Raw genomic sequence first — 17,189 nt, forward strand, 5'->3', positions numbered from 1 at the left:
AGACGAGGGGACTGAGTCAGTGCGTACCAACGAATTTAACCCTGTGACTGTACTTACGCTTTACCTATGTCATCCAACAATGCACATTTAACGTACTATTAAGTTTCCTTTGTCAGAAGTCGAGTGCTCCTCCCCTCCCCTGAAGCTCTGGTGGGCCTCCTGCGGCGGACGGGGGCTGGGCTGGGTAGCCGAAGCCAGTCCGCGGACTGACAAGCTAAAAAAAGGCAAACACGGGAGGCTGGACCGGGCGCCACCCGCAGTCCCTTAACGGTTCCTAATTCTGGGCGGCGGGGCGCGCTGCCCTGCGCTCCCCCGGCCCCGCCACCTGTTCCCAGCAGCCAATGGGGTGCACGGGAGGCGGCGGGGCGGGGCGAGCCTACAAAAGGCCGGGGCCGCGCGCCCCGACACCCCCTGCTGGCGCGCTCTCGGGAGGCCCGCACGGACGCGGCCGAGCACCGGGAACATTCGCCTCGTGGACAAGCCGGGCGCGGGGCGATGCTGCGGGTGCGGTGTCTGCGCGGTGGGAGCCGCGGCGCCGAGGCGGTGCACTACATCGGCTCTCGGGTGCGTGCGCCGCCCGCTCGGTCGGCGGCCGCGTGCGCTCCCCCTCGCCTTCCCTCGCTTTCCCCAGCCAGCATTGCATGACATTGTCCCTCTGGTCCCCCTTGGAAGCTCAGCTTCAAGAGCCTTTCCTGGCTGCCGGGAGCTCGGCGGTGTCCTGGGGGAAGCGGGACGTGCATTGGGCCACACCCCGTGGGTACAGTCGCTCTCTGCGTGTCTCGGGCGGCGGTGGCCGTCACTGCAGGGGGCGCTGCCCTCCCAGCCGAACCCCGGTGCGCTCCTAGAGGCTTCGGGCCCAGGGTGAGGGTGTGGGGGCAACGAGTGACACTTTTTAATACAAGGATGAAATTATTGGGGTTCAGTGCAGGGCGTGGGCATAAAGTTGGGGAGCCTTCTGGGAAATGCGTGTGGCGTGGATGGACGGGAGAGGAGGCAAAGTGGGAATCTGGGATGGAGAGGGAGCAAGCAGGCCCACTCCAAGAGTAACATGGAGTCCTGAGTCGAGAGAGGAGTTGGAGCGAGTTCAGGCTGAACCCAGACTTTCTGCAGGGTTTGTAAGCGTGCGCCTGCAGACCCTCCCTAGCTCCTGGGACAGGAATAGCAGGGCAGTTTGGCTCCCTCCCGGGCAACTGCTTCCAGAACAGCTGTCACTCTCCCTCTTGCTTTGGTCCCCATCCTGGCAGCCCTCCTGCCTCCTTCCTAAGGCATTTAACCGAGTAGGAGAGAGATTGGGCGCGGTGGTGCGGTGTGGGGTGTGGGTGGTGTTTGAGGTTTGCCCCGTGGTGAGGAGCTCTCCCTAATATAGATTTTATAGGCCCTGGATCTTCGAAAGGCTTTTTTAAGTCCTGAGTTCTCTTTTCTGGCGGTTTAAATTTGTGCTTGGGTTAATCCTATCTTGGCTAGAATACTATGGACCATCTGTGAAATGGAGCAGATGGCACTTGGTCACTCTCAGAATTGAAGTGCCAAAGAGTGGGAAGTGTGTGTTAGCAATGCAAAAATTTTAGTTTGAAGCTGATTATTCTGAAAAATAAGGTTCTTTACATATGCTTTTATTTAATTTGGAAAAAAGAAGTCTAATTTGGTGACTTTTAATACCAAACGGGAAAGGAGGCTTCTTCCTCCAGCTGGATTTGGCAGGGAGATATGGAGCAGATTTCTACGGTTTTCTAGGAATAGGGCGATCCATCATCTACGGAAGGGTTGCTTAAAGCTGGATTAAAACTTGATTGCAGAAAACCATTCTGAGATATAAATGGGGGTGGTCACTGGGGATAAAATCTTCTGAGGGGCTTTAAAGAGTGATGCCAATTAACATATAGATAAAAAGATAATTTATAAAAAACAAGAAGGCAAAACTATAGCCCCACTACCCACCTGTATAGTAACTAACGTCTTAATTTACATTCTCCTAAAGGATTTTAAATGTCTACGTTATGCTGAGTTTCATTCTACTTCCTCCTCCCCAAGTACTGTATAGGACTATGCAATAATCTTTTCTTTGTTCTTGGAAGCTTGGAAGAACCTTAACAGGATGGGTGCAGCGAACTTTCCAGAGCACCCAGGCAGCTACTGCTTCCTCTCGGAATTCCTGTGCAGCTGATGATAAGGCCACTGATCCTCTGCCCAAGGACTGCCCCGTCTCCTCTTACAACGAATGGGACCCCTTGGAGGAAGTGATAGTGGGCAGAGCAGAAAATGCCTGTGTTCCACCATTCACTGTGGAGGTGAAGGTAAAGCAAGGGTATTTACGTGTCTGAAGGGGGTTCACTCCTCACTTTCTGCAGGTTGGCTTCTGCTCCCACTCTCCTCTCTAACTGCTTTCACTGTAGCTTACTCCAGACTTCTGAAATCCAGTGGTGATTTTAATTATCTTACTTGAAATCTCTGTGGTGTTTTATTTTTTAAAAAATATTTTGTTTATTTGACAGCGAGAGAGAGCATGTGCCAAGCAGGGGAAGCTGCAGAGAGAGAGAAGGAGAAGCAGACTCCCCACTGAGCAGGGAGCCGGAGCTTGATACCAGGGCCCTGGGATCATGACCTGAGCCAAAGGCAGACTCTTAACCGACTGAGCCACCCAGGCGCCCCTGGTGTTTTATACTATTTACACAAATAACTCCTTCCTTCAGGTTCTGACGGACCTGATCTGGGGATGTTAGTTCTTTCCCTATTCCTCACATCCTCCTTCACTGTCTGTAATGTTGGGGTTGAGCAGAATTTCACTTTGGCCCTCGTCTCTTAGTTCCTCTCACAGCTTCGGCTCCCATCTCCACTCTGGTCCAGATCTCTCTCCAGATCAACATGTTAAACTCCTTCCTGGTATTGCCGTGGGACCTCAAGCCCCGCACACCTTGAGTTCACCTGCCCCCACTCTGCTGTACTGGACCCTTCTTCATTCCTTCCTTTCCAGTTTTGGCGTTCCCATTTACTAGAGCTGAAACATTAAGGAGTCATCTTTGATTTCTCCTTCAGTCACATCCTCCACATCCATTCTCCAGGATTTAACAAGTCCTTTGTCAAAAGCAGCCTTGCCTCCATCCCTCTGCTGCTGCCTTAGGTCAGGATCACATCTACTGGCTCGACTATCGCAGCTAACCCCTCACTGGTCTCCCTCATTTGTTTTTCTCTCCAAACCACCTTCCAGCTTCTGTGAGAGTGCTTTTTAAAAATTTTAATTTAATTTTTAAAGAAGATTTTATTTATTTGACAGAGAGAGGGAACACAAGCAGGGGGAGTGGGAGAGGGAGAAGCAGGCTCCCCGCTGAGCAGGGAGCCCAACTGGACCGGAAGGCCCAATCCCAGAACCCCAGGATCATGACCCGAGCTGAAAGCAGATGGCTTAATGACTGAGCCACCTGGCGCCCCGAGAATGCTTTTTTTTTAAACCAAAATTGGATCACATTGCTCACCCTGCTCCTATCATTCCTCTATTTCCCAATCTTCTACATGTCTCCTCCCCCCACCACTGCTTCAGATAAAGTTCTCACGGCATTCAAGATCATTCACAATCTGGCTCTTGCCTGCCTTTCCAGGACTCCCTATTTCAGTCACTGGCTCATCTTAGAGGTGTGTCAGTATGGCAGGTTAGCAGATATCCATTCCTATTTGGGTCCCTCTCAATTCTAACATTTCACCTTGGTTTTCAGCAGACTTTATAAGATAACCCTATAAGCAGCCAAACTAGACTACTCACTCTTCCCCAAACAACCCTCATGCCTGTGCTCCCAATCAGGACTCTTCCACCTATGTTCCTGTACCTCTCATCTGTAGTGTAAACCTACCCCTCTTACTACCACAGAGCTCTGATGGTCCCTTCCACATAGCCTTCCAGGGTTTCCCTGGCAACAAGTGATATCTCTCTTCTAAAAACTCCTGGTGTTCTTTATCTGGAATATTCCTAAGGCCAGGCCTCTGTGGGTTGGTGTTCAAGATGTATCCTGCAGAAGGGAGTGCCACCCACATTGCAGACACAGCCTGAGCTTCCATTAATAATGGGTTAGAAATATATCTTCAATATACTTAAATTCTTCCTGAATATTTACATTGTTATTTATACTGTGGATTAAGGAAGTTCTGTTACACCATTGCCATTATTGTCGGAAATGCTGCCTACCTTGTACCAGGGTTCCAGAGGTACAGCACAAAAGACCTGGCTTTCTGTTTAGAGAGATAAGATCTTTGTATAGAAACAGAGACTAAAGCTAAGTATCTTATGCCAACCAACTGGCAGTTGAATTGAATGCCAGAAGAGTACAGGAAAAAGCAATGACCAAATGATGGAGAGTTAGGAAGTTTTCTCGAAGAAAATGAGTCTTTAATTAGACCACAAAGGCAGGGTAATAGAAAAAGTCCCCTCTAATTGTTCTGAAACTACCCCTGGTTCTGATATTTGATATTTGATGAACAGATTAATTTTTGTATCATCCACATGTTTTAAAAAGGCCTGATCTCTTTTAAGTCTTTTCTTGGAAAGAAGTTCCATCCCTTAACCATTTTAACTGGGTGGAATTAAATTCAAGCAATAGCTTATCCTTCTACTTGTCTATAAAAATGTTGATTTTTGTATTATGTAACCTAATGGAAACAGGCATGATTCTCAGACCTGATTTTGAATTCTCTGTCATTTGTGGAAAGAGTACCGGGCTGAAGTCAGGAGACCAGGACTGAATTATGTATTTGATTAAGAAGCTTGATACCAGTCTTGGCTAATCAGCTCTTTGGCCTTGTGCAAGATTCCACAAATTTCTGGGCCTCAATAAAGTGAAGATGTTAAAAGGTTTGCTATCTACCTGACATGATTAAATACGAAGGTAAAAGGTTACATGCTAAGTATTTCAAGGGACAGAACCACACTTCCTTACTGTTGTCCGGATCTACTTTTACATTACAGAAGTACATGGGGAATGCCATGATTATAGATACTACTAGTATTAGCAGTATTGATTTCATTCATTTGTCTGGTTATTTCTGCTTTATGCCACATGCTAAACTAGGTAATGAGGGAGAGAAAATTAAAGACATGCATGGCCCCCAGAAGGCAAGGCCTTAACTGAGAGAAAAATGATACGGATGTATTAATCAGCTTGGGAACGATGAAAGATAAAATAATGTATTAAACTGCTTATGGGTAATTAGAGCATAAGATTGGTTGGAAGATATAAAGGCTAGAGAAATTTTATGGGAGTTAAGGACTATAGTTGTCAAGAAGCACAGTCTTTAAAAGCTATGTAGCTTTTTATTCTGTAAAACATAATGCATACTTCCCACCAAATATGTGCTTTTTGTTTTGCTTTTATCTTTAAAATAAAGCTCTTAAGAAAGGACCTTTCAGGGGCGCCTGGGTGGCACAGCGGTTAAGTGTCTGCCTTCGGCTCGGGGTGTGATCCCGGCGTTATGGGATCGAGCCCCACGTCAGGCTCTTCCGCTATGAGCCTGCTTCTTCCTCTCCCACTCCCCCTGCTTGTGTTCCCTCTTTCACTAGCTGTCTCTATCTCTGTCAAATAAATAAATAAAATCTTTAAAAAGAAGAAAAAAGAAAGGACCTTTCATAAGATACAAAGTCAGTCAAGGTTAATGTACTATAAGCTTGAAGCTGGGTAAATAAGAAGTTTCTATTGATATTTCATAGCCTTTCAAAGACAGTATTTAAAACCCCACCCCGCCCCACCCCACCCCACCCTGAAGGGTATTAAGCTCTGAAAGACTATAAAGTTTCTAGGAGTGCAGCCACATCTCTGCAACAGATTATTAAAAACATCATATGCTAAGCATTTAACGTAGTGTTTTTTATCTTGCCGACACTTGGTAAATAATTGCTAACTCATTTAGCAAGGTTACAAAGGAAGCGTAAATAATTTCCAACTATGTCTTGGAAAATGTAATGTGCCTTGATCATTTGGACTTTGTTCAACCTTAGCCAGACAGAGTACGAGTTACACAAGGAAACTCACACTTGTTCAAATAGCTTTTTTTTCCCCCCAGGAAAGCACAGTTCATATTTACCAAGGCGAGCTTCATTCTGCATAGTTACACAGAATACCTTGGAATGTGTCTGGCAAGACAGCATGGCTGTGCATCTGCTGGAATGAGTTTTAAAGTTTCAAAGGCTTCTTGTCCTTTAGCGGACTGTAAGCGATGTGCCTGGCATGAGAAGGAGGAAGCAATGAATGGAGGAGTAGTACTGCGATGTGTCTGAGAGGAATAGAAAGACTCATTATTATCCTCTCCTTCTGGGGGCTGCTGCCAGACTTCCTAGGAGTAGAGAACAGTGGAATGCTTTTGTTTTTAAAAAGAGTAGATTGATCTTAAAAAGTATGCAAATTAATACTGATAATTTGATACTGTATTTGTCACAGGCCAGAAATTGAGCCGCCTGTTTTTCTATAGATCTCCAAAAGTAAAGCAACTAACCAGTAATGTAGACAGGGATCAGCAAACTTTTTCTGTCATAAGGCCAGATAATAAACATTTCAGGCTTTGCAGACCGTAGGTCTCTGTCACCACTGACCTCTCAACTCCGCCACTATAGTGCAAAAGAAACTACAGGCAATATGTAAATGAATGAGCGTGCCTGTGTTCCCGGAAAACTTGTATTTACTAAAAAAAAAAAAAAAAAAAAAATCTGGCCACGGACTTTAGTTTGCCATCCCCTGTTTTAGAGCCTCACCAGCACCCTCCATGTTTGTTAAAGCCATGTTTTTCAGAGTCTTATTCCTTCTCCTCCAGCAGGCTCAGCTCCAGCCTTACTGGTGTGAACGTAGGTACTGAACTAACAAGAGGCAGGTCTGCCTGCACATATTTGATATTTCTCAGACTGAGGTGGAAATGGAAGTAGAGACAGAAAATCTGAAAAAGACATCGTCTTTGACATTACTGGGCTAGACATCTAGACACACTCTATCTCATTACCGGGTTCCCTTCTTCATAGCCCTTAACTGCTCTCTGAAATTGTCTGATTTGTGATGGTAACCGTATCTGACATGATCGGGACTGGTAGTTAGACAGTTAATGATATAAGGAACTATTTTTTTTAAATAGCTGCTTTAAATATTTTTTAGACTTAAAATATACAGATGTATATCACTTTGCCAGTCTTTTGATGAAAGTCCAAGGTTTTTTTTCCTAGTGTTTGGGTCTTCTGATTGGAATTCTACCTCATCTATCTTGATAAATTACATCCATATTACATCTTCTACATTTCCCAATGTATTTCTTTAAACTGAGAATTTAGGCTCATGCAAAACAATCTGAATGAAGAATCCTACATTTCTTTGTTTTTGAAAACCAGTATTTTACAGTTGTTATGGCTGCCCTGTTTCAACAGTCATTTTTAGCAAATTGAGCCTTTTTAAAGCATCTAACTGGTTTGCATTCAGTTGTCTTTTAAAATTCATATCACCCTTGGACACTTTCTAAATGGTAAGCTTTTTTTCAGCTGCCAAAAGTGTGTGAATTCATTTATCGGATCACTTCCCTCTATGACAAAAGGACCTGAAGTGGTATGAGAACTTGGAAAGACTGGGGAGAGGAGGCATGTCTGCAGGGAAGGCTAGGTAGTATCAAGGACAGACTGGCGCTGCTGCACAATCTTGCCAAGTGCTAATTCTGTTGAATGAGAAAATCAATGATGGGTTTTTAAGAGCAACAAAGAATGTCTGAGAATATGTCCCTAATTTTAAGGGGGCAGTGTCTTATTTGTATCTTGCAGTGCTGTTTTCTAGACAGAATTCTGGGATGCATGGGTAGCACACGGTTTTATCTAAGTACAGATGTGCTCTTATCCTCTTATGCTCTTTTGTTTGTTGTCTTATTTGATTTCATTGAGACTGTCTAACAGAGTAGCTATGTCCTGTTTTGTATGAAGCTTTGTCTATGAGGTGGAGCAATAAAAACTGGTCCAAGAAGACTCCAAGCCCATCCGACGGCAGACATGCTGTGAACGGCAGGGCAGAAGACCCCACACAAAGGGAGCAAAAGGTCTCAAAACATCAAGAATATTTAGAATTCTTCATTCAACAAATATTGAGTGTTTTCCCACACACTTCCTGAGTGTGGTTGGTGCTGGGGATCAACACTAGACAAGACATAGTCTTAGTCTCATTTCCATTAAATTATACAAATCAGGGGTACCTGGGTGGCTCAGTCAGTTAAGTGGTTAAGCGTCTGCCTTTGGCTCAGGTCATGATCTTAGGGTCCTGGGATGGAGCCCTGAGTAGGCTCCCTGCTCAGCAGGGAGTGCTTCTCCCTCTCCTTCCCGCTTGTGCTCTCTCTCTCTCAAATAAATACAAATTAGAAAAAAAAGAAAAAATAAGTTCTACAAATCATTGTTCACTGCCTATAACCTTATCATGAGTTGTATTCTCTGATTAAGTATTTCGCTTACTTTCTCCTGTTTATAGGCCAACACATATGAAAAGTACTGGCCATTTTACCAGAAGCACGGAGGCCATTATTTTCCCAAAGATCATTTGAAAAAGGCTGTTGCTGAAATTGAAGAGATGTGCAATATTTTAAAAATGGAAGGAGTGACAGTGAGGAGACCTGACCCCATTGACTGGTCGTTGAAGTATAAAACTCCTGATTTTGAGTCTACGGGTAAGTGATGTTGTGTATCTAAACTGCTAGTGTCTTAATTTTTAATTTCTTTCTTAATGTGTAAGGAGAAAGCTCAGATAATCTCTCAGAGATTCCTTTAATCATCCTTTGAAATGTTATTATTTATTTATTTATTTAATCCTTCAAAACTTTAAAGATTACTTAGGAACCGACTGGTTCTTTTGATATGATTAAGATGTCCATATTCTAAACTCCATTGTAAATCAGAATCTTCTTGAAAGAAGCAGTTTTTCTAAACCTTATGATCATTTCCTTTCATAAAACAGTGGATTCCATGTCATTTTCCTCAAGTATAGAAGTTAAGAGGGGAACAGAAACGTCCCCATTTTAGTTTTAACTGACATTGCTACAAGATTGTTCTTGTGCCTGAATTCAGTGTTCTAATTTACAGTTCTAGAAATGATCCTTGGCCCAATTTTTATCTTGTGGTACTGATATTCCCTGAAGAACTCTGTTCCTATGTATCAAGAAAGGAGCTTACAAAATGTGAGAACTTGGTGGTTCTAGATCTCTTTGAACAAGGACCTTATTGCTTCATTTCTTTTCCTTCCTTTTCCTTCCTTTCCTTTCCTTTCTTTCCTTCCCTTTTCTTTTTCTCTTTCTTTCTCTTTCTTTCTTTCTTTCCCTCCCTTCCTTCCTCCCTCCCTCCCTTCCTTCCTTCCTTCTCCTAGCTTTGCCATCCCCACACAGAATACTCATGCTAACAATCTAGTATGTATCACTCCATCTTTTTCTATTTGGATATAAATACATGCATACACATTCCTATAGGTTTTCTGTAATTTTTTTAAACCCAAGCCTTGAATCCTATTATATAGACTCTTCTGTCTTGGAAATTAGCATTATTGAGGTTGTTGTGGAACTTTTTGATCTGTTAGGTTTATACGGTGCGATGCCTCGAGACATCCTGATAGTTGTGGGAAATGAGATTATCGAGGCTCCCATGGCATGGCGCTCCCGCTTCTTTGAGTACCGTGCATACCGGTCAATTATCAAAGACTACTTCCACCGTGGCGCCAAGTGGACAACAGCTCCCAAGCCAACAATGGGTGATAAGCTTTATGACCAGGTAAGACCCTAATTATAGGTGAGCTTATTAGTAACTTTTCTCAATAATCCAGAGAATGACATAGAGATTCTCTGATATGTTGTATTTAGTATGCACTTAAGAAACTGAGAACATCACCTTCATTTAAAAAAAATGACTGTTTTATGATGAAAATAAGAGTAAATGATATTGTGATAATAATAGTAATAGTAGTAATGGCTAACACTTATCTGGTGCTAACCATGTGCTAGGTCTCGAGCTACGTGCTTTTATACACCCTCAGACCTGTTTATTCTTCACAAAACCCTCTGAGGGAGGAACATCAATGTTTCCTTGCGGGGAAGAAAACTTGCCTAAAGGCACAAAGCTATTCATTGGTAGAAACAGAAAAGTCACTCAACTGTACTCCATTCTTTTCTTCTAGAGAAACAATGTGGTCGACAGGCCAAACTCACAGTAAAAGGAAGTATATATCCCTTGTTAGATCACTTATTATTTCATCATTTATAGAAAGAATCAAAAAATCAAAATTTATTCTAGGGGTTTAAAGACGGAAATAAGTAATGAATTCATTCCACCACAGCAAGTCAGTTTTGGCATGGGAGGCAGGGCATCTCATTTTATGGTATGAGTTAGGCTCAGGACCAAATTTCTTTTCTAAAAGAAGAGAATGACTTCATTCTGTTGACTTTCAGTATTGTAGATAGGTCCATAAATCAACGTATGGGTCATGAATATTTTCAGAATCATTACTATCGCTGTACCATTTCCTTCTAAGTATCAAGAAATTGCTGTCATGACTAGTTTCTGGCTTTTGGTTTTTGTTGTTTAGTTTATTTTCTTTTAGTTAGCATGGGCCTACGTCTTCTCCATGCATGTTTTAGTCTAAAACGGGGTAGTACTATTTTGGGAAGTGATGATGTTGAATTGATTTTCTTAGTAATGAATGCCTCATAAATAATTTCCTTATGAACCAATGCATTGTCTGTGTTCATTCTTGTTCCGATTAGAATTACCCTATCCATTCTGTAGAAGACAGACACAAATTGGCTGCTCAGGGAAAATTTGTGACGACCGAGTTCGAGCCATGCTTTGATGCTGCTGACTTCATTAGAGCTGGAAGAGATATTTTTGCACAGAGAAGCCAGGTCAATAAAAGCTGCCTCTTAAATTCCACACTTTATTATTATATTTTTAATTTATTATTGTATTATTTACTTGTTAATTATTGTGTTTATTTTATGAAAATATTTTCATCCTGAATATTTTTAGTTATCTAAACATAGAACCCAATCTGTTTAGAATTATGTCCTCCTTTCATTTTCAGGTTACAAACTACCTGGGCATTGAATGGATGCGTAGGCATCTTGCTCCAGACTACAGAGTGCGTATCATCTCCTTTAAAGACCCTAATCCAATGCATATTGATGCCACCTTCAATATCATTGGGCCTGGTCTCGTGCTTTCCAACCCTGACCGACCGTGCCATCAGGTAAGGGAGCTCTTAAGACTCTGGAGAAGCAACAGAGTCTAGCAACTGAAGTAATTACTTTATATAAAAACTTTTATTTTAAGCACTTCCATAGTTCCTAATGGTCCTAAACGACAAATTCAGCAGTGCTCAACATTATGATAGTCAAACATCGGATTGCTTATGGGGGACTTACTACAAGGTGTCCAGAACTCACAGATGTACGTTGTAGCCATGATAATTAGCGTAGTGTCATCAGACTTTGATTGTCTTTGCTTGCTGCTGTCAAAGCCTCCATTTTGTGCGTGTGTGTTTTTATCGAACAGAGTCTATTATCCCATAGCTTGCAGCCAAGATCCCCCAGCAGCGGAACTGCAAACAGAATGATCCCTGCATGGCTGGGCAATGCCCTGGGTACTGGGTGTCTGCCTCCCTCTCTGGTGGGTCAGGACCCTTTGGCCAGCCCCAGCCTGCAGGAGGAGCAGAGCCACTGCACTGCGGCTGCTCTGTCCCTATCACTTGCAGCTTCCTACTTCTGCTCGCCCCCTCTGCCCTTCCAGTTGGGTGGTGAGGGATTCTGTGTTATTTGGTAGGCTGCAGTACACTTTTTTTTTTAAAGATTTTATTTATTTATTTATTTGACACAGACAGCCAGCGAGAGAGGGAACACAAGCAGGGGGAGCGGGAGAGGAAGAAGCAGGCACCCAGCAGAGGAGCCTGATGTGGGGCTCGATCCCAGAACGCCGGGATCACGCCCTGAGCCGAAGGCAGACGCTTAACGACTGCGCCACCCAGGCACCCCTGCAGTACACCTTTTTAAATTTCCATCGTGTATATTTATACCCAAAGACCAAGATTACTTATCCGTTTCACTTTAATATAATTTATTGATATACTAAGTGAGTCTGTGAACACAGGTATGGCTGGGTTATAATGGTGACTAAGGACAGTTATGGTTCTTTGGGAGTACATCCTTAACATGTGTCTGTATGCCATGGTGGAGATGCAAAGTGATGGACTATGAAGTGGATGGACTATGGGTTTAACACAGTCACATTTTTTTGTTTTCTTAGAACTAAAGTTAGGAAATATTTTCATTTTCTTTAATGCCAATTTGTCAAGAAAAGTATCTTCCATATTTTAAGATCTCTGGAACCTAAATAAAGCATGGGAATATTTTTAAAAGCTTTAACATTTCTGTTACTTTTTTAAACTTTAACCTGGTAATATGGGGATTTTATGTACCTTCCTAATTAGGATTCAGACAAAATCATTTCAAATGTTTGGATTGAAATTTTAATTTATTTTGGCAGTTGAGAAGTCGGTGTCTCAAAAAGAATTATTAATCATAAGAGCTATGAGAGACTAAGATAATAATAGCATATATGGATTTAAACCTCCTTGGGGTTGTTTTTGTCTTGCAGATTGATCTTTTCAAGAAAGCGGGATGGACCATAGTTACTCCTCCAATACCAGTCATCCCAGATGGTATGTTTACTATTATATACTCATAGCCTAAAATGAGTACTTCAGTGACTGAAGATCTTTCATCTATAGACTGCAGCCCAAATTTTAGCACTTCAGAGAAAATATTTCCCCAGGAAGGAGTAAACTAGCACTTGGGCCTATAGGTACAAGAACAAGGCTGGGACTTAGGTTTGCAACCTCTCCTTCCATACACAATGAAAGTGAGAAGATGGAAAAACCAGTATAAAGCAACATCACAAAGCAAGAAATGACTTTTTAAAGAAAACAAGGTGAAATCCGAATGTGTAATGGGTATAGATTGAGTCCTAACATTTATAGATAAATTGTCTTAAGATTAAAATGAAATTCTACATGGAGAGTGAACTCCTGAAAGAATGGAGGTGTCACTTAATATTCTTCACTTTGGAACCCTTGCTTTAAACAAAAATGATAGTGGACATGACTTAACAGTTGTTGCTATTTTTAGATCACCCACTCTGGATGTCATCCAAATGGCTTTCCATGAATGTCTTAATGCTAGATGAAAAGCGTGTCATGGTGGATGCCAATGAAGTCCCAATTCAAAAGATGTTTGAAAAACTGGGTATGTACAATAAATAAAACATGGTGTCATGTGTGAAAGTACTGAACCAGAAGAACTAAGGAAATTACCTTCTAGGTCTGATGTATGACTTGCCTAATTCAACTTCTGTTCCTTTTAGAGGTACCATGTTATTATTTCATAGATGCACAATATTTTTATTCTTCACGATCATAATCCCAAAAAGTTGGAGATGCATTCCAGGCTCCTCAGACACTCCCTTAGCAATAAGTGTGTCAATCTTCTGTGATTTCTCTAACCTCTTGGTGCCCATGTATGAAGAACTACCCCCTTTGTAGATGAACATAAGAGATCATTCAGTCCTTCCGCAAATAAGAAATTGACTTATTGAGGGTCCTTTAAAAGTCATTTAATTGTCATTACATATTTTAAAGGACTTCTAAGGGTACAGATACAGAAGTGACTTACATGTGGGGTGGTAAGCACAGTGAACCAAGTAATAGAATGCAGCAGACAGTGTCAGTAAATCATTCAGCTTTGACCTAAGAACTGGTTTTCACTTGGGTGGGAATTTGCTTATCCTGATATTAAAAATTTAAAATAGTTATTCTGACACTATTGAGAAAAGTGAAAGAGAGGATTTTCACACGGCTAGGATGCAGAATACAGAAGTATGCATGTCCATCACTCTTCACGCACATGACAGATCCTAAGTCAAATAAAGCCAGGCAGTATGTATTTGTTGTAAGTGAGTCATGTTGTGATTCGTGTCTTACAGTTCAGGTGTACTACCCAGAGGAAATGATTTGCCCCTCTGACACATCCCTCTTTAATGTGGTAACAGTTGAAAAGGATTGGCCGGTCAGTTTTAGATTGAGTCCAATCTAATGATTTGACCTCTAATGCTATGCCACTTTTTTCCTGACTTTCATGAAACAGTCCAACTGTTTGGGTTCAGTTTCTTTGTCCTTTAAGATTTTATTAAGAACCAGATATATGATTCATAATATTATTTTATAATTTTAGACACAGGGAACTTGTTAAAGCAAACTTTATCAAGCAACTGGAACCTTCCTAATTCAGGATTAAAATGGCTCTAGCCATCTGAATAAGATAGATACATCTGTCTACCAGGAAACACACCTGTGTTTAAAAGTCCACTCTTCATCCCAAGCCCACTCCTTACCCCTTCCACACTCTATTTGTACTTCCCAAAGCCCTGCTCAGTCTCACTTTCTTGGGAAAGTCTTTTCTGATGGCTCCTGCTGCCTTCCCTCCCTGACTACCCCAGTGGAAACTTTAGTGACTCTGTAGCTATCTTTCCCCTCAAAATAATGCATTCCTTGAAGGAGGATGACAGATTTTCTTTTTAAAATCCTGTTACGCTGAACACAACAGATTTCTTTCTAAACACGGTTGGCCCATGCACATCAACACAAGAACATCAGTACAAATGATGCCAGATTAAACTAATTACCTGAATAGATTTGATACCTGAATGAGCATACAGCCCAGCATATTAAAATACAAGCTCGGTTCCATCATTTTCTTAAGGTGGTAAATATAATCCCATCAGACACATCTGCTCATCCAGCCCCTTGACTTGTGAATTGTCAGCAGAATAAAGTAGACTTCACAATCTCTGATGACTTTCTGGTGAAGACTTTATGTTAGCAGTGGAATAGGTTAGATGCAATATAACTGGTGACAACGCAGTTGAAAGACTGTTTGGGGTTCAGGTAGACTTGAGGATTGGAGACTCAGGATTCCTACCCATCTTTGGACTTACTTCCTCTAGGAATCTTCTTGGGAGTCCATCTAACTGACCATATGTCTCTCTTCTGATGCAGGTATCAGTACCATCAAGGTTAACATCCGTAATGCCAATTCCCTGGGAGGAGGCTTCCACTGCTGGACCTGTGATATCCGGCGCCGCGGCACCCTGCAGTCCTACTTTGACTGACCGGGACTGACGGTGCTGGTGGCTTGGCCTCCAATAAATCTAGGAAGCTTAGGGATAAGGTTAATTCTTCCACTTGAAAAAGTGCATGAACTGTAGTGCTTTAAACGATCATATCCTTAACAGGGGTCTTAAGCCTGGTTTACTTTTATTACTTTTCTTTGATGTAAGGAAATAACTTGTGCTAGGTCTTACTCTCTCCTAAATTCATTTACTATTTGGCTTCAAGTGTAAACATTTGGTGAATGTGTACCAACAAAAATTAGTCTTTTGAGTAACTTGGCCACTAATATTTAACCGTCTACCTCTGTTTTTAATTTTCTTTCCAAAAGGCAGCTTGAAAAGTTGATCCTAATCTTCATTATTTTTTCCTTTTTTCTAAGACTTGTGAATGTTTGTATCACTTTTTTTCTAAATGAGAGAAAGAGTTAAAATGTACACAGATCTTAAGCAGAACCAGATAATTGTCTCTTTTTCTAATGAGGAATTTTGGTAATTTTTAATTTTTCGTCTTTAAAAAATAACCTAGACTATGCAAACATTTTAAGTGAATTTTCCATGAATGTTTTTAATATTCTTATTTCAACATTGGTGATATTTGCTACTAAAAACCTTTTCATACAACTTACCTCATTTCAAGTGATTTAATCTTTTTTCTCTGTCCAAATTTTATAGAAATATTTAGTGCAATAGGTTATAACTATCAGTTCCGATCCTAAATTTTGATGTCCAGTATCTAATGGATATACTGCATCCTTGATAATCTAAGCTCGGTTTACAAATGTGCGAATTATTTAAAGCACAGACCTTAAAAACATTAAAAAAGACTAATGGGGGTAAAACCTACATGCAATGTGAAATAATTTTAATGTTGGATTGTACATGTATTTTTATTCTAATAAACTTTTATGTCACAGAATGGATTTCATTAGAGTTTGGCATCAGTCCAATTATTTTCGGCATAAGTAAATTACAAGAATGTAGCTCTAGGGACAGAATTCTAATGCTCTGAAATAATATATTCATCCCTTGTAAATAATTTAAACCTAATACTTGTATTCAGAAATGTTTAGCAGAGTCAGATTTTATTAGTTTGGTTTTTTTTTTTTAAGATTTATTTTATTTATTTTAGAGAGAGAGTGAGCACACGGGGGAGGGGCAGAGGGAGGGCGAGAATCCTCAAGCAGACTCCACACTGAGCACAGAGCCTGACTCGGGGCTCGATTCCATGACCCTGAGATCATGAGCTGAGCTGAAACCAAGAATGGGACACCTAACCGACTGAGCCACCCAGGCGCCCCCAAATTTTATTAGTTAATTTATTCATTCAAAAATATCTGAATGTCTTCTGAATAATATAAGGGACTAATCCTAAGACGCAGAAAAGAAAGAGAGTCTCTGTTCTCAAGATGCTAAATGTTTGGACTCAAGAGAAATCTGGTGGGTCAGAGGGTGGGGAAGACGTGCTCTGAAATGAGCCACAGGTTCACCCTATGCCCATGCCAACACCTTTAGCTCCATTGTATTCTGGTGTCCTTTTTCACCCACCACAGGAACAGCTATCAATTCTACACTGGGGCCAAATCCTGCTCAAGAAGTCCATAGAGTCATGTGGACTGGTGCACACTTAGGGTATATATTCCCAGGTCTAAATACTGCTCAACAGTTCTATCACAAACCCCTCCACATTATCCCCAGTGCCTATTCCAAACCTTCACTCTGTTCTCTTATCTGATCTTACTGTTTCATTTTTCACAGAGAGAATAAAGGCAGTCCTGTGTCAGCTCCCTCAGCTTTTCTGCTCCAATCCCCTGCAGATTTGTCTGCTTTTGCATTCTCTGGTTGAAGTCCTTTCTCTCCTTGCCTTTGTAGCTAAGCTTCTAAAGAGAAAAATCAGGCTTCATCTCATCACTTGTCTTTACTTCTCAGCCCTCTACAAAGAGACACTTCTCTTCCAGCTACAGAAAACGAGGTAAACCTTCTGAGCAGGTCTAACCCATACAAC

The 17,189-nt window shown here is 41.6% G+C and overlaps 1 protein-coding gene across 1 annotated transcript; it reads left to right on the forward strand.

The window, feature by feature from the left end:
- Window positions 1–395: 395 nt before the first annotated feature.
- GATM (glycine amidinotransferase) lies at window positions 396–16,113 on the forward strand. Its single transcript, XM_002927901.4, has 9 exons — window positions 396–564; window positions 2,076–2,294; window positions 8,460–8,655; window positions 9,555–9,745; window positions 10,735–10,872; window positions 11,052–11,216; window positions 12,620–12,683; window positions 13,150–13,266; window positions 15,075–16,113. The coding sequence occupies exons 1-9, from the start codon at window positions 496–498 to the stop codon at window positions 15,185–15,187; spliced, it is 1,272 nt and encodes a 423-aa protein (XP_002927947.2). The 5' UTR covers window positions 396–495; the 3' UTR covers window positions 15,188–16,113.
- The last annotated feature ends 1,076 nt before the right edge of the window (window positions 16,114–17,189 follow it).

This window comes from Ailuropoda melanoleuca, chromosome 5 (genome assembly GCF_002007445.2).
Source record: "Ailuropoda melanoleuca isolate Jingjing chromosome 5, ASM200744v2, whole genome shotgun sequence".
NCBI classification, from domain to species: Eukaryota; Metazoa; Chordata; class Mammalia; order Carnivora; family Ursidae; genus Ailuropoda; species Ailuropoda melanoleuca.